This window comes from Phocoena phocoena, chromosome 11 (assembly GCF_963924675.1).
Source record: "Phocoena phocoena chromosome 11, mPhoPho1.1, whole genome shotgun sequence".
Lineage (NCBI taxonomy): Eukaryota > Metazoa > Chordata > Mammalia > Artiodactyla > Phocoenidae > Phocoena > Phocoena phocoena.
The window spans coordinates 21,443,361-21,460,476 of record NC_089229.1 but is presented as its reverse complement, the minus strand read 5'-3'; the positions used below and the strand labels follow the sequence as shown (position 1 = coordinate 21,460,476).

Genomic DNA, 17,116 nt, shown 5'->3' with positions numbered 1-17,116 from the left:
CTTTTTTCTTTTTTCACATTTATAATACTTGAAAACTTTAGCAAGAAAAAATCAACTTCCCAAGTAATGGACAAACAATAACAAAAAAGGAAATTCTTACTTGGAAAATCCTTTCCATCTGGATAGTAATATTCTGTGAATTCTATATAGACAGCTGACATTTCTTGTGGAAGATACAGGGATTTTTTATTGCAAGAAATCATACTTTTGGGGGAAGAACGACATTGTTCTGCTGTAGAGACCTGAAAAAATAATTAATTTTATTGAAGTAACACTAAACAAAGCCCTTTCCAAAGAATTTATGCAACATGGACAATACTTCAAACTCTTAAAACTACTTCCAATAATTAATTAGTTAATTGCCAATGTAATCTTTATCATATATTTCATTTCATATTAAATTATTTTAAAATAATACCAATTAACTTATTCATAAAACTATAACCTCTTTGGATTCTTATTACAAAGTCAACTCTGTACAATTTTGTTTGCAAACTTACTACTTTGAGCCTTACAATAACAGACAGAATATTTCTGTAAGACAATACAAATAAGTTAAGTGGCAGAGTCAGGACACAGATACAAGTCCTCAAGACTAGACTGCTTCCCAACTATGTACTTTATAATAGTTCTTTACCATAATTCATTATTATGAAAAATAATTATATACAGAATGTTAGTTTAGAATAACAGAAAAATTACAGAGACAGTGGTGATGGTTGTACAACAATGTGAATATACTTAATGCCAATGAACTGTACACTTAAAAATGGTTAAAATGATAAATGTTATGTCATGTATATTTTACCACAATAAAAATTAATTTAAAAATAACAGTACACTATAAATGCTCCTGTCAAATAGTTTAAGCTCTTAAATTATTTTTCCAAAAAGACTATTAGTTTTAAGATTCATGTTACACATTTTTTACTCTCTGCCCAAAACAGCTAATTTATAATCACATCAAAAACTTGTATACTAATTTCTCCAAAGTTCAACCAATAGCATTTTATCAGTTTCATTTATTTATGCTTGTTTAGCAGACCCAGGGATATATCTCAAGGTTATTTTTTTTCATTCATTCAACAAACATGTATATTTCTCATGTGAAGTGGAATGACTCTTCAATGTTTTACTTGTTTCCCCTTGTATAAATTGTTAATCAAACCTTTGATTATTTGTACAGTCTTCATAAATTTAAGTCAGTTCCTTACATTGTCTAATAAGAAGCTTTTCTCTGCATACATGGAAACAAATTCTTTTCAACTCCAGAGTGTCAAGTTATTTTATATAGTAGACAATAGCTTTTTTCCTTTTTCTTTTAATAGTTAAAAAGTTATTCAAATTGGGGTGAACATACTATCTTATTTTCTTCCAGTTACTTTTGTTTGTTTTGTTCTGATGTATTCGTGTATGTGGGATTTCTTTATTGTATTTCATTCTCAATCATATGGGATTATGGGTGATTCCCCTTCCCCATTTCCATACGAATTTATTCAAATATAATGCATTATATAGAGAACATAAAGAAGCAATTGCACAATAAGAAAATAACTCTTAAATCAGGGTATCTCAGAAGTGGCACTATTGATATTTGGGGCCAGATAACTTTGTTATGGGGGCTGTCCAGTGCACTGTAGAATGTTCAGCAGCAACACTGATCTCTACCCACTAGATGTCAGCAGCAACCCCCTCCAGCTGTGACAACAAAAGTTGTCCTCAGACATTGCCAAATGTCCTCTGGAGGGCAAAACTGGTCCTAGTTGAAAACTACTGAGTAAAATGAAACCTTTCCAGATAAAACTAAGTCTCAAAGACACAGACTTACCAAAATATACACACAATTCACAAATGATAATACATACTTGAAATCCTTTAATTAAAAAAAAAAAAAAAGGGTCATATTTTTACCGTGTTGGTCTCAAGGATTGTGATGTTAGACCATGTTGTACCGATTATAGCCTGAATAAGAATGTTAGTATAAATAGGACAGAGTTCTTAGCTATAAAATTATGTTCACAGTATAGTCAATACTTAGTAGTTAATTAAGCAAATATCGTATTCTAGTTTATTCCACTAAGACCTTTGTGAAATAAGGAATCTGGCCTACAAAGAGAGGTCTGGCCTTTGTCCCTACTCTTGGGAGGTAATTCTTTTTTTTTTTCATGTTTTCTTCTAAAATTTTTTTTTGGCCGCATTGCATGGCAAGTGGGATCTTAGTTCCCCGACCAGGGATCAAACCCACGCCCTCTGAAATGGAAGGCAGAGTCTTAATCACTGGACCGCTGGGAAAGTCCTGGGAGGTAATTCTAAAGTCTTGGAATTTCCCATTCATCGTAGACCCCTGAGACCACAACTGATAGTTTATGCTCACAAGATAACTCAGAATGGGACTGACCACACTTGATAGTCTTAGTAGTGTTTAAGACCACCTGTAGAGACTGAGTTCAACTACATGGGCAATATTTCATACATATTGTTACATGTTCATTCTGGGAGGCTAATGTTTCCTAGGGACAAGGAAATTCTGAATTTGCAGCCTTTGAAACTCCACTCTGTGCTCTCTTCCTATGGCTGGTTCTAATTCGTATTCCTGCCTTGTAATAAATGTGACTCTGAGTATAACTGATTTCAGCAAGTTCTTTGAGTTTTTCTAGTAAATTCTCAAATCTGAGGGTAGTTTAGGGAAACCCCAGAAACTACAGTTGGTGCCAGAAGTCTTGTGCAGACTTGGCAGTCAGGCAAACTGTGCCCTTAACCTCACAGTTTGCCTAATTCTGGGTAACCATATAAGTGAAAATTAATGAACTGGTATTTTCTCTTCTAATTTAGCCATTTCACAATACTAGTCAAGATGTTTTTAAATAAAATGGTGGCACTGGTTTATAAGAGTTGTTTGCAGGAGATACTAAAGGTGTTTATCAGAAGATTTAAGAAATAAAACATACCTGATATATATTGAAATCTGCAAGTCTAACCACAACAGAACTAGACATTAACTTAACTTTGGATTGTTGAGGTAACACTGTAGGTGTTTTGGAAGTCCCTTTCAGAGTTGAGTCTTTCTCTGTGGGAAACAAAAATTCCTTTTAATTTATAGTAAAATTATTTTTACCAGTCACTCTTTTATTACTAAGACAGCTACTAGAAATATAGATGAACCCTAATTTCTCAAACAAGGTAACATATGTGGAAATACTTTATATATAAACTGATATAAGAACATAAGTTATTATGATGATTACTCTTTTATTTTGTGATAATTATTCTTTAAATGGGAATCATATCACATTGAAGAAACTCTCATACAATAACTTTTGGGTGGAATTCTTGTTAAAAAGAGAAATCTACCTGTCATTTAAGAGTCTGAAATATTCTACATGGGTATTACTTTTATTAGTCATATTAAATTAAAAAGTGCTTTGACCTATAGGCCTATGATCCGAATGAGGTACAGGCTTTTTAGACATTAATTAAACACCATATTTATTTACAGAAAATACCATATGGTGAACATACACACACACTCACACACATACACACACCCAATTAATATCAGGGGAATGACATAATGTTGTTAGAGGTAAAATACCTGTTTGTGTGTGCTGGGGAGAGGCATGTGTTGGGGATTTAGGAGGTGAACCTACATCATGATCCTTTACAGCCTGTTTAAGCATTTCAACGTTGCACTCAAATTCATGTAACAACTCGTTGGCCCAACCATTTTTTATTTTCGTTGCATCACTAAAATACATCCAATGATTACAACTATCTCCTGTAAAATGAATAACAAGTATTTCACTGAAAAATGCACATTTTTCATTTATTCAATTATAGCAGAGCTTCTAATGATAAATATTCATTTTCTCAAGGGATTCTTTAACCTTCTAATAAATTTGAAGCTTTCACCTACTACAGACATTAATCTTCCTAGAAAATATGAGTAAAACATTTAGAATAGAGGGAAAGAGTGTCAAAAGCAAATAACCTGGGAGGGTTTCTGTCTAGAACCTATCTGAGGTAGAACATCACTCAAAGTTTCAATAAGAAGCAGCAATGCTGGTCACCCTTCACTGAATGCTCAACCCCTGGCATGCCTCCATTGAATAGAATCCCAGTAAATACCATATAGGAAAAAGTCTCTTCATCAGAGATTTGTTGTAAAGTGAGTAAATGCAGCCATATATATATATGTATGTATGTATACACACACATATATATATGTATGTATATGTGTATATATATATATCACATATAGGATTTTTGGAGGAAAAATTTAAAATCAGGATTATTAGGTTTATCTGTAGCAATTAAGAAAAGTAGGATCTACATAAAAGGGTTAAGAAAATAAAACCTACTTTATGACTAAAAGTTTTACCTTCTAAATAGGAATGATTTCTATGGTAAAAATTATTTTCAGTATATGTAAGTCACTTATGAATCAGGAGGTCAAACTGTAAGACAAAGCCCTTCAAACAAAACTCTAAACAAATAGTACAACCTTTAAATTCTACCAGGTACTGACACAGAAATGACAAACACTGAGAAACTGAAATTTGTGAAGAGAAAAATGTTATCATATTTTAAAAGTTCTAGAAAACTCATTATAGTTATTTGTTTTTTCTTATTTGTATGAATTAAAAAATAAAAAGCCACATATCACCAAAATGCAGAGATGAGTATAAGGTCAAATTACTTAATTTGGCCATAAACATACATATTTTTGTTTTTATTATTTGGGGGGGAAGTGCCTATCAATATGTGATTATTAAAGAACCTATTAACTCTTATCTATTGATGAAATTTAGAAAATACAAAAAAGTTTTTAAAAAAAAGTTCCTGGAATCCTACAATTTAACTAAAATCACTGTTATCCTTTTGCTTTATTTTCTTTTTTGATTTTTGAATATATATAATTAAAAAATTCAAAACATTAATAACTTGCTTTTGTCATAATTAACAAAATAGCACAAATATGTCTTCTATCTTCTAATTTTTTAAAGTTTTAAATCAGTTTACAATATTTTCAATTTCTAACAATTATATTTACTAATCATCTACATAAACCTTAATATAAGATTCATGAATATCTTCCATGGCAATTACATTTGCTTGGTAAGATACTGCCAGGCGGGGGGGAAATAATAAATGCCTTGATCTCTTTTCTCCTTAAAAAATTAAAACAAAATAATAAAATAACAACAAAACAAAATAAATTGGCTATATAATTTAAAAGCAAGATAGGTTATACAAACCTGCTTTGTGATAAGGATAATAATCTATAGTTAGCTGTGTAAAAGACAGTTGCATAGCCCCTCCAGTAATACGTCTGTTTGACTCTGGGAAAGGAAAAAGATGAAATTGAAAGAGAGACAGAGAAAGAAGTATTAAGCAAATATAAGAAACATTTCATTTACCATACCTGCAGTCCAAGCAGTGATAACTGTCTCTCTGTTACCGAGGTTAATACAATAAGGATTTTAAGAAATGCAATTCAGGGATTTCCCTGGTGGTCCAGTGGTTAAGAATCTGCCTTGCAATGCAGGGGACACTGGTTCAATCCCTGGTCCGGGAACTAGGTTTCCACATGTCACAGGGCAACTATAAGCCCTCATGCCACAACTAGGGAGCCTGAGTGCCACAACTACAGAGCCCATGCGCTCTGGAGCCTGCGTGCCACAACTAGAGAGAAGCCTGTGCACCCCAACTAGAGAGAAGCCTGTGTACCACAACGAAAGATCCTACGTGCCACACTAAGTCTCAATGCAGACAATAAATAAATAAATAAATATTTTTTGGAAAAAGAAAGAAATGCAATTCAACCTAGTAAGTATTTATTGAGCCCCTATCCCCTGCAAGGTACTAAGCTAAAAGGTGAGGATACAAGAATAGCAGAACTTTTATATTTACATATATATTTGGCATATATTTACCATATGCCAAACATTGTTTTAAATTTTTAAAGTGTACTTATTCATTTGCTCTTCATGGCAACCCGATGAAATAGATACCATTAATATTATGCCTATTTTCTAGATAAGAAAATTAAGCAAATAGGCCAAGGTCATACAATCAGTTAGTGTAGGGCTGGTTTTGAAACCAGGAAATCCTAACCACTGCCTTATATCATCCTGCCTCTTGTTGAAGAAGCAATTGAATCTACTAGGTTAGGTAAGTTTTCTAAAGTCACACAGCTATGTTAAGATTGGAAGTATCCAAAAAAAAAAATTTTTTTTTCCATTTCAAATGTTCTAATTCTGTAAATATTTATTGATATAATCCACGTAAAAAAACCTCTTGAGGTTCTTAATAGTTTTTGAGAGTGTAAAGTGGTCCTGAGACTAAAAAGCTTGAGAATTACTAAGCCAGGCTTATCAGAAAAACTTAAGATTGCTAGTTTTTTACTGCCATTTAATTATGGGTATATTATAATAGAGCAAAAGCATGGATCCTCACTCTTAGAATAAGCTTCTGTCATCTAGTTGGGCAGAAGCTTAGATAATTTCTTAGATATGGTATTTGGAATAGAATCTATGCTTTTAGAATCTATCAGACAAAAAATAAAACAACCTCCCCAAAACACCCTTAAGTAAATGTAGTTGGTCTTCTTTAAATGCCACTGAATAGAATGTGGCATTAATGTTTGCCCCTTGGTTTAAAATGTGATTCTTCAAAATAGAATTTAGAGATCAAGTCTCTCACATTTTTGAAATAAATGCTATTTGGCAGGGCTTCCATTTGTCCTAGTCTTTCTATTGCTTTTTGGGATGTCAAAACACCCTTAAACAGCTCTTTAGGGTTAGAAGTTCTCTTTTTTGGCACTTTGCCTTCCCTTCTAATGATACTAAAGGTTGGATCACTAGAAAGTTGACCGATAGATATATTCCACCCAAGGTTATCACCTCAAGATGAGGTTATGAAACTCCTTATATGGATAGCCATATTCCTTCTACCTGAAAATAAAGCTGTAGAAAAATAAAACTTTAGGGCTCTGTACAACAAGGTTTGTACCACTTATTATATTCCAAGTAATTTTCTAGATGCTTTACAAATGCTGACCCATTTAAATCTTGTAACAATCTTATGAAGGGCCAATGAAATTGAAGAACATAGAGGTTAAGTTACTCATTCAAGGTCACACAGCTGTTGCATGGTAGAGAGTCCAGACAATCTGCCTTCAGACATGTGTCACTAACCAGCATAGTATGCTGAAATAGTGCTTTAATTGGGGATAATTTAAAAAAATAATATTTCAAATGAAGAGTTGCTTGATTTTGGTGGACATAATCTTAATTAAATTTACTTGTGCTTTGTACAAATACGCTTATGCTTATAAAACTTCTGAGAAGAGATTCAGGAGCAACTGAAGGCACAGGGGATAGAAGTTGCAATGATTTGGAGTTGCCAGAAATCTAATTATGCTGCTCAGACTCTGCCAGTAAAATACCCAAGAATGGCAGAAGTATGAGAACCCTGGTTCTCTGGTACTAGTGACAAATGCCTTTGAAATTTCATGCTTTCTTTTGTAAATGTTCTTGAATTCTGTAAACTATACTACTATATTTTAATACAAAAATCATGTTTTAAATGACTCCTCATTGAAAATAAATGATGCTCCAAGAAAAAAAAAAAAAAAGATTGGAAGTATCTAAAACTGTTTCTGTTTTGTTATGTCTGTTCATTTATTTTGTTTTTTAGATTCCACATATAAGTGAAATCATACAGTATTTGTCAATAGGTGATTGCCAGAGGGCAGGGGGATAGGGGAAGAAGAAAAATAGGTGAGGGAGATTAAGTGGTACAAACTTCCAGTTGTGAAATAAATGAGTCATGGGTATGAAATGTACAGTGTGGGGAATATAGTCAATAATTACATAGTATCTTTGTACGGGGACAGATCATAACTAGACTTATCACGGTGATCATTTTGAAATGTATAGAAATAATGAATCACTATGTTGTGTAATAGGAACTAACATAGTGCTGTAGGTCAACTAAACTTCAAAAGCAAACACACTCATAGAAAAAGAGATCAGATTTGTGGTTACAAGAGGCAAGGGGTGGGGGAAGGGAGAATGCGATGAAGGCAGTCAAAAGGTACAAACTTTCAGTTATAAGATAAATAAGTACTAGGAATATAATGTACAACATGATAAATGTAATTAACACTGCCGTATGTTGTACATGAAAGTTAAGAGAATAAATCCTAAGAGTTCTCATCACAAGGAAAATTTAATTTCTTTAATTTTGTATCTATATGAAATGATGATGGTCACTAAACTTACTGTGATAATCATTTCATGATGTATGTGAGTCAAATCATTATGCTGTATGCCTTAAACTTATACAGTGCTGTATGTCAATTATACCTCAATAAAACTAGAAGAAAAAATAAAAATAAAAAAAGGTAAAAGAGAAATCCAAAGTAGATGAAAAGTCAGTGTAACTCCAACATAGAACTCAAACATTAAAACAGCATAGACAAATCAAATACAAATTAGTATAGAGCTATGTACACACTCTCTATATTAATTTGTTAACTGCAATTTATCTCAACCGGCAGAATTTCTAGTACAGATCTACAATCCCTTATTTAAAACCCTTGGAGCCAAATGTTTCAGAATTCAGAACTGTTTTAGATCTTATTAAAGTATGTATATCTGTGTATACATACATATATGAACTGCCAGCAGGTTCTGAGGCAGCACTAAGTAACAAAAGATAGTAATTCTGCAGCAAAACTCAAGTATTTACACTAAGCGGGTAAAAGAAAGATGATAAATAGCAACGTGCTCATTTAGATGAAGTTTTGCCAGCAAATGAATTCTTTACAAACTTATGAAAAAGCATTTCAGACCCTTCTGGATTTTAGAATAGCAGAGAACTGATTATAGATCTTTAAGATGAGGAAGCTATTTTGGTGGAGGGGTTTTCTCCTTAAATAACATCATTTAGCTTATTCTATGAGGGAATATAGAGGGAGGAATGTAAAAGAGCTGAGAAAACAGTTTTCTGGGTTTTTGCTGATCACTTAACCTTGACCCCTCATTTTGTTATTTTGGTTTGTTTTAACTTTTTTGATTTTCCTTTCAAATCACTAAAGCAGAAGATGCCAACTACAAGCCAAATGACAAAGGTAGACAAACAAAAGACAGCAAATCTCTCTCCAAACTCCAAAACTTCCTTACCTTTGCTGCTCCACCCTTTTATCTGGTAGCTGATATCTGGCTGCCCTTTCTGAGAAGGCAAGGTAACTTCCATTGCTAAGTATAGGAGCAACATAAGTTACAGGGGTTGGTCTCAATATTCACTCTCTCAGCTTTAAAAATTCAGAGCAACAACTCTCATAGACATAGATTCTGATTCAGGTCTGAGGCCCCAGGTTGGATGTCTCCATTGAAAAAAGATTCTCAGCTTGATTCTCATGCTCACCAAGGTGTGAGAAACACTGTCCTAGAGGCAGGACTACCTGACGAGTCCTTCCAACGCTTATGGGCCAGAGACACTCTCTGGAGGAGAAACAGAAATGCCCAGCACCTAGAGTGTGGAACCACAGATTTTCAAAATGACCAAGAGCAGCTCCCTGCTAACCCCATTACCTGTGTTTACTAAATAGGGAAAAATAAGAGAAGCAAAAGCTAAAAGGAAAGAAAAAACCTTCCTAACTGGGATTTAGCTTCCTGACCAAATTTAGGGAGGATCTGGAGTAAGGAGACACAAGAAATGTTAAACAGCCACATAGTTGTGTTTATATGCACATAGGGTCAGAAAAATGTAGATAAACCATCATGCTGAAAATGCATGTGCATCGCTTTTCGGCCTTTTGTCTAAGATCGAGTGAAAATACACGTGCAAATAATTATGAATTGAGTGTGGACTAAAATTTAATTTACAAACAATTTCAAAATTATGAAAAAGTTAATTCAAAGGCTAGTCTAATTTTTCATCAACCTCTAAGGATGTCAGTCGTGAAAAAAAAACGAATTTTACCATTAGCATTGACAGCTAACAATTAATTATGTTGAGGTACTATTAAAGCAAAATAAAATTTTATACCAATATACAATGCTTAAAATTACACCTTTCACCTACATACCTCAATGAATGATAAAATTATGACTAGTTATCTTAAGAGTACAGACTATATATTGCATACGATAAACAATCCAGATGTGTAGTAAGTTCTAGAAAAACCAAAAATAGTTTCAAACAGCAGCTTTTATTATTTATTACCTTTTTCTTTAGCATGAATATCATCACATATGTGTAGATCTAGATGAGAAATCACTAAGTGATGGGAGGTTTCTTTAACATCAAAGTCATTGAATAGTTTCACAATTGCATCATTTAGATCAGGAGCATTTGAAGTCTGTGGTGTCTTCACTTGCTGGGTAGATGGGGCTACTGTAGAGCTCTAAAAGATTCAAAACTGCCTTAGCACTGCAAGTTAAATATTTGACATTCCCCACTCAAAAAAACTGAAATATTTTTAGTAATAAAGTCATAAAAAATAAGCAAATACATTTTCTTTTGTATCAGTAACTCAGTTTCCTAAAATATTTTCTGTATTATGTAGGAATAAAACTAAAGCCTAAAAACTGGAGAAATGTAAATAATTTGAATATGAACCCAATACATTTTAGTAAATATCTGAATAGCTATATTTATATATTTATAGCCCTTCCTGTTTTAGAAAATATATTTTTAACTATTAAAGGCAGCTTATTTAAATATTATTAGTTTTATATATTGAAAAAGAAAACAAATGTGATCAGCTATATACACTATTTTATGTCCTGTAGAAATAAATCATTACTTTGTAAAAGCACTTGTGATATTATTTAGTACTATACGTGCTCTCATGCCTCTTAAGAGGTGTGGTATGTCCTCTGAACTTGGATATCTGAAGAAGCCAGAAAGCAGAAGAGATTTATAACGGATTGTGAGTTCACATTCTTTTCTCCCCAAAGAGAAAAAACAGAATACTGTTGAAGTATAAAGACATCTGTGAACCTCCAACAGCCTAAAATAACTCTGCATACACAAGAATACTGTGAGATGATATGTACATGTTAGCCATAGAACTATACATGAAACTCTGGTAACAATTAACAAAATGAAGACCAGATTTATTATTAAAAATATTTAAAATTTTTCTAATTAAGAACAGTTCATTAAAAGTATAGTTATTTACAGAAAATTAAAGTACTATATACATATAGCTTGTATACAATATACATATTCTTAATAGTAAAAACTATGGTCATACTGTAAAAGAATTTCAAAGTGTACTCAGTAAATGAGAATGTCTCAATGAAAATGATTGGGGCCCACACTATTTAAAGAAAAGCAAAGATGAAATATAGTTGTGAAGGCTTAAATTCTAGGGGCTCAAGTAAGCTTTTTTACTAATTAACTGTTAAACTGATTTCCATCAGAAAAATCACTTTTTCTTACGTTTTCCCCCATCTACTTTCAAAGCCTTACAGACTATTATTTATGTCTATGATGGTACTGTTTTGAAAGAAAACACTCTCCTGTATTTCTTTAATCATGTATCCTCTTTTTCATCAAGACAAATACTGATACAAATAAAAACATAAGCATTAATCTCCCTACAAACACTTTTCTTCATTCTGAGGTAGATTTAGGTTTTTGGATGACAATTGTGGGGGGAAAAGTGGGTCACTATAAATTCTTTTGCCTCATGAATAATCTTAAAAAACTCTTAATTTTCAAGTTTGTAAGGCTCTCAAGTTATAAAGTTGAGCAAAGGAAAACTGTCACCTATTTCACTCTGTAATGCACTCTCTTGGTACCTCAAGTGATCAGGACATTCTGTATGATAACTAAAGTAGTGACGTGACAACTACTACCCAAGAAAGAAGCTCCACAGTAATGTGAATGGTTAAGTACATCTACTATAAAATATTATGGCATGACAAAAAATACTAATTACAAATACTAATGACATGGAAGAAAACTATAGCCATTTGCTACTACATCCTTACTAAAACTAGGGAAAAATGCAGATGCTTAGGCAAAAAATCTGTAAGGAAATACCTCAAAATGATAACACTGGTTTTGTTATGGTGGTAGGATTACAGAATTTTGTCCTTGTTTCTAGTTTCCTAATCTGTATCTTTATCTAGCTTCCTAATCTACATTCTATTTTATATAAACATATCTACATATTGCACAAGTAAGAGCTACAGTAACATCAACATTTTGTCTATTGGTCTTTAATTTCAATTACCATCTCTGTTAATGACATCCTAAGCTACATAAATCCTTATTGCAAGCCTTAACAGACTAGTGTTTATGTCTATGATGGTAATATTGTAAAATATTATCTCCTGTACTTCTTTAATTATTTTTCCCACTCCAAAATGGAACTCATTATTACCTTTTCTCAGCCTTACCTCCCTTAATCAAACCTGCTTCCTTCTGCATTTATTCTATTGACTAATGGAATTACCAATTATTTGAAAAGTTCTCTTCTCTCTTCTTTATCCTCAACTGGTGAAAGACTCAGATGTCTTTCCCCAATTTGGCTTGTTTTTTCTTCTTCAAACCATTACCAGAGGTCCAAGTCCACTCCTCCCCTAGAATAGCAATCTTCCTACTCTTCAGTCTACCCTCTATAATACTACCATGTCATACTTGACTTTTGTTTCCTATTTTAAAACTTCCATTGGCTTCTGCATGCCTATAGGAAAAGTAAACATATAATACTCATCATGTCTAGTTGCCACTTACTTCTGCTTAAACTCAGGCTACCTGCCTAGGAAAACTCTATTCCACGCTATGGTCCAGTATTCTGTTCATCAAACTTTTAAAATTAGGTTCCCTTGAAGAATTATGAAGACATCTTATTGGATAAATATTAATTATTGGTAGAATGATACAGGGTTCACCATCAATTCTCTGTTTGTTTTTATCGTTTAAAGCTCTGGGAAACTTTGTTAACATAAATAAGTAGATTAGAATGAAATGAATTTTGTTTTAGCAGTGTGACACGACTCTTTGAACTCTTTCAAGTTACATGCCAGGATTCACAAAGTGATCTATTGTAAAAAATTATTTTTAATAGTCTAGCAGCTGACATTTATTAAACTTCCTTCAAATGTGTTGAAAGCAAAGAAGTGGGAATCACTTAATTTGTTAGTCTGTCATGGGTCATTCACTTCCAACATGGACAGCAATATTTCAAATTGCCTGTCTTATTTTCCAGAGGTTTTTGAGTCAAAACCCTCCCTTCCCAACCCCCCACACCCCAACAAATCCATCAGAGTAAGAATGAGGATGAGTAAGAAGAATGCCTTTCATTTGTAAAGTAGGATACTAGGATACGAGGAATTATGGAAAGGGAGAACCAGTCAGACATCTTAACACAAGAACATTCTCACGTAGTCCAAATTTAAGAAAGAGTACACCTCAAAATGGAAGGTGTGAAACAATTTCTTTAAAGCTTAGAAAGTTGTCATATATTCACAAGGCATGTGTACCTCACTCTCAAAAATAATGCTCTAGGAACACCAAACCCCTTATTTTTATCAGAAAATACCATGCTCCTTAACACCATCATACTTTTGCAGATTCTATTTCCTCGTCCAAAATACCCTTTCCCTCACCTGGAAACTTCTACTCATTTTTAAGACTTAACTTCATTATCCTCTTTGTGAAACCTTTCCAAACTCCACAAGCAGTTGATTAAAACTTCTCTGTGCTTCTATAATCTCATCATTCCCATTTTTAATTCTGCACTCTCGCATATACGTTGAACTGCAATGATTTGTTTTATATTTGATTCCCCATTACACTGAGATCCTTGAGGGCAGGATCAGACAATATTTATTTTTACATCCACAGCATGTAGCCCTGCACCTTATGACAAAGCAGGCAGGCAGTAAACAATGCCAATCTGATAGTCACAGGAAAGCCCATGCACCAGCCAGATCACCAACAAGCTATATATCTAAGATGTAATTACTCTGTTTCTAATGAAATAATTCATAGAAGTATGATTTCACAATATCCTTTAAGTCTTTATTGGATAGATATAAAAAGTCAATCGTACTTATAAAATTATCAAAAGACGCTACACATTGGGATTTTCAACGTCCCTTCTACAAAAATCTTCATGTCAAATTCTCAGAATTTACTACTAGGAAAGATTAGAATACCTCTTTCTTTTAAGAAAAAACTAGTAATGCATCTGATTTTAAGAAAATGATCAATAAATAGCTTCCCCCATTTTCATCCCAGCCATCAGACAATTCTAACAGTTTTGTGTTCAACTTCAGCAATTCCCTAGGGCTTTAGTTTCCTATTTTAATATTAATCCTTACATTCTTTCCCTTGACTATAATTACCCAGGTTTTTACCTTTTGCACTTACTTTAGTAATTTTTAAATTGTATTTTTTTAACTTCCTGAAAGGAAGTATTTATAACACCAAAATACTTTTATGTTATCAGTAACTCTGATGCCAAGCACAGACCTCCAAACAAGATAAGTACTATATAGACAGAAATACATTTAATATATGCTTTCATATAGATACCATGTAGGTAAAATTAATATAGTAAGATATATAAGAAGATTCTTGGACTCAAAGTATTATAATCTATTTTGCATAAAGAAAACAACCAACCATTCTGATTTTTAAACCATTTACATGTAAACTGAAGTGTTTTTCCTATTAACATAAAATAGCATACCTGTGTAGGTTCAGGAGCCATACTCTTCCTTTGGTCTGTTGATTTTTCTATTGCTTCACTAAGAGATTTTGCATATTGTACCATAGCCTTCAACTGGGAATCCGTTAAAACCCATAATAAGTCATCCAGCATTAGAACTAACTTCGTTGCAATGACATTGCAATCCTTTAACTGTCAGGAAAAAATGATTCATAAAATTAAGCCAAGAAATAAAACTTATAATGCACTTGTATCTTTTAAAAGTTTTAAATTTTTCAATGGTTTAAATATGGATCCTTCCTTATTCACCAAATATTTATTGAGTTCCTATAATATGGAAGGAATATCTCCTAGTATTGGAGATACAGTGGTAAAAAGGACTGATAGATTCCTGTACTTTAACAGGAACAAGTTATATAGGTACAAGTATTTATATAATTTAATTTTTCATTTATAGCTAATAAATCATAAAATTACCTATGTTAATTCAACCCCAGTTGACCCTTGAACAATGCGGGGTTAATGCATATAACTTATAGTCGGCCCTCTGTATCCAAATTTCCTCCATATCCAACGTTCCTCCACATCCACAGATTCAACCAGCCTCAGACCATGTAGTACTGTAGTATTTACTATTGAAAAATATCCACATATAAGTGGACCTATGCAGTTCAAAACTGTGTTGTTCAAGGGTCAACTGTAATTCTAATAGAAAAAGGGGCATTAAAATTAATTAAAGGGACTTCCCTGGTGCTCCAGTGGTAAAGAACCTGACTTACAATGCAGGGGACGCTGGTTCGATCCCTGGGCGGGGAACTAAGATCCCACATGCGTGGGGCAACTAAGCCCATGCACCACAACTACCGGGCTCGCACGCGTCACCTAGAGCCCACGTGCCGCAAACTACAGAGCCCATGTGCTCTGGAACCCACAGGCCACAAATACAGAGCCCACGCACCCTGGAGCCTGCACGCCACCACTAGAGAAGAGAAAACCCACACATCATAACTAGAGAGAAGCCCGTGCACCACACAAAAGATCCCACATGCCTCAACTAAGACCCGATGCAGCCAAAAATAAATAAATCTTTTAAAAAAATTTAATAAAAAACTGAAATGCTATTTTAACCATATTTCACATTTTAGAATACCTGTATTGTCATACTCTGAAAAATTCTTTTCAATTTAATTTAGTACAGTGATTTGTGTCTAGTACTAGAAAACATATCGTTGAGATTTTAATTGAGCCAAGTTTTTACAAAAGTCGTTATTCCCCCTCATTAAATTTCATCACAATCCACAGTGGACTCTCAAATACTGACATCCTTAAGTAACTATCGTCCCTATTTATCTAAATTACCAGTCATATCTTAACCTTCTAAAACTAGTCGTTTTGGTTACTAATAGTGAAGACTTTACCATTTACCCACTCCTGAGCAAGATTCAATAAGGAGAAGTAAAATTATAAAACAGTTAATGTTCAATAAAACTTTGATAACTGAGAAACCTATTCAATTTATCAAAAATAAAAATCTGTGGGCTTCCCTGGTGGCACGGTGGTTAAGAAACTGCCAATGCAGGGGACATGGGTTCGAGCCCTGGTCTGGGAAGATCCCACATGCCACGGAGCAACTAAGCCCGTGCACCACAACTATTGAGCCTGTGCTCTAGAGCCCATGCTCCGCAACAAGAGAAGCCACCGCAATAAGGGAGCCCGTGCACCGCAACGAAGAGTAGCCCCCACTCGCGGCAACTGGAGAAAGCCCACGCACAGCAACGAAGACCCAACACAGCCAAAAATAAATAAATTATATAAATAATTTTTTTAAAAAGACCCTATTTCCGAATAAAGTCACATTAAAAAAAAAATCTAAATATTAAACTTAGAAACCTGAAAAATGTTACCATTACATTAGATTTCTTCAAATATTGCTTGAGGCACTATATTTCCTTTTATTTTACACTTTTAATATGCCAATATTTCAGCTAAAAAATAATTTTAAATTTCCCATCAATTCTAATAGCTATCACATAAATCATAAGGGTAACCCTGTTGACTTACTCTTCTTTTAAGTGTGACTCTGATTTTTGATTGGTTGGTTATTAATCGAACGGGAGCACACATAATTTCAAGATGTGAGCTTTGGGTAGCATCTGCCTCTATTCGAATCATCTGCCAATTTATTTCCTTAAAGGTCAAAACCTAAAGAGAATATAGAGATTAGCTTCACTTACACAAAATAGAATAAGAAAAATGTAGATTTGTAAAAACAAAAAAAAAGTTATTATAAAAATGTATTTCTTCACTAATTTTCATATGACATTCTAGATCTATTCACTATGCTTTAATTTTTTTTAATTGTAGAATTCCAAATTCAGTAACACATCTTCATAATTATATTCATTATCTGTAAAG

At 33.3% G+C, this 17,116-nt stretch overlaps 1 protein-coding gene across 1 annotated transcript in view; it reads right to left on the bottom strand.

The window, feature by feature from the left end:
• The window catches only part of BLTP3B (bridge-like lipid transfer protein family member 3B), a 100,824-nt gene that overhangs the window by 38,882 nt on the left and 44,826 nt on the right, over positions 1 to 17,116 (bottom strand). Inside the window, exons 6-12 of the mRNA XM_065887279.1 lie at positions 16,763 to 16,903; positions 14,723 to 14,893; positions 10,234 to 10,414; positions 5,256 to 5,339; positions 3,593 to 3,775; positions 2,949 to 3,067; positions 101 to 242 (exon numbers count right to left, since the gene is read on the bottom strand). Coding sequence (XP_065743351.1) covers positions 101 to 242; positions 2,949 to 3,067; positions 3,593 to 3,775; positions 5,256 to 5,339; positions 10,234 to 10,414; positions 14,723 to 14,893; positions 16,763 to 16,903 — 1,021 coding nt within the window. The remainder of the gene's footprint in view (positions 1 to 100; positions 243 to 2,948; positions 3,068 to 3,592; positions 3,776 to 5,255; positions 5,340 to 10,233; positions 10,415 to 14,722; positions 14,894 to 16,762; positions 16,904 to 17,116) is intronic.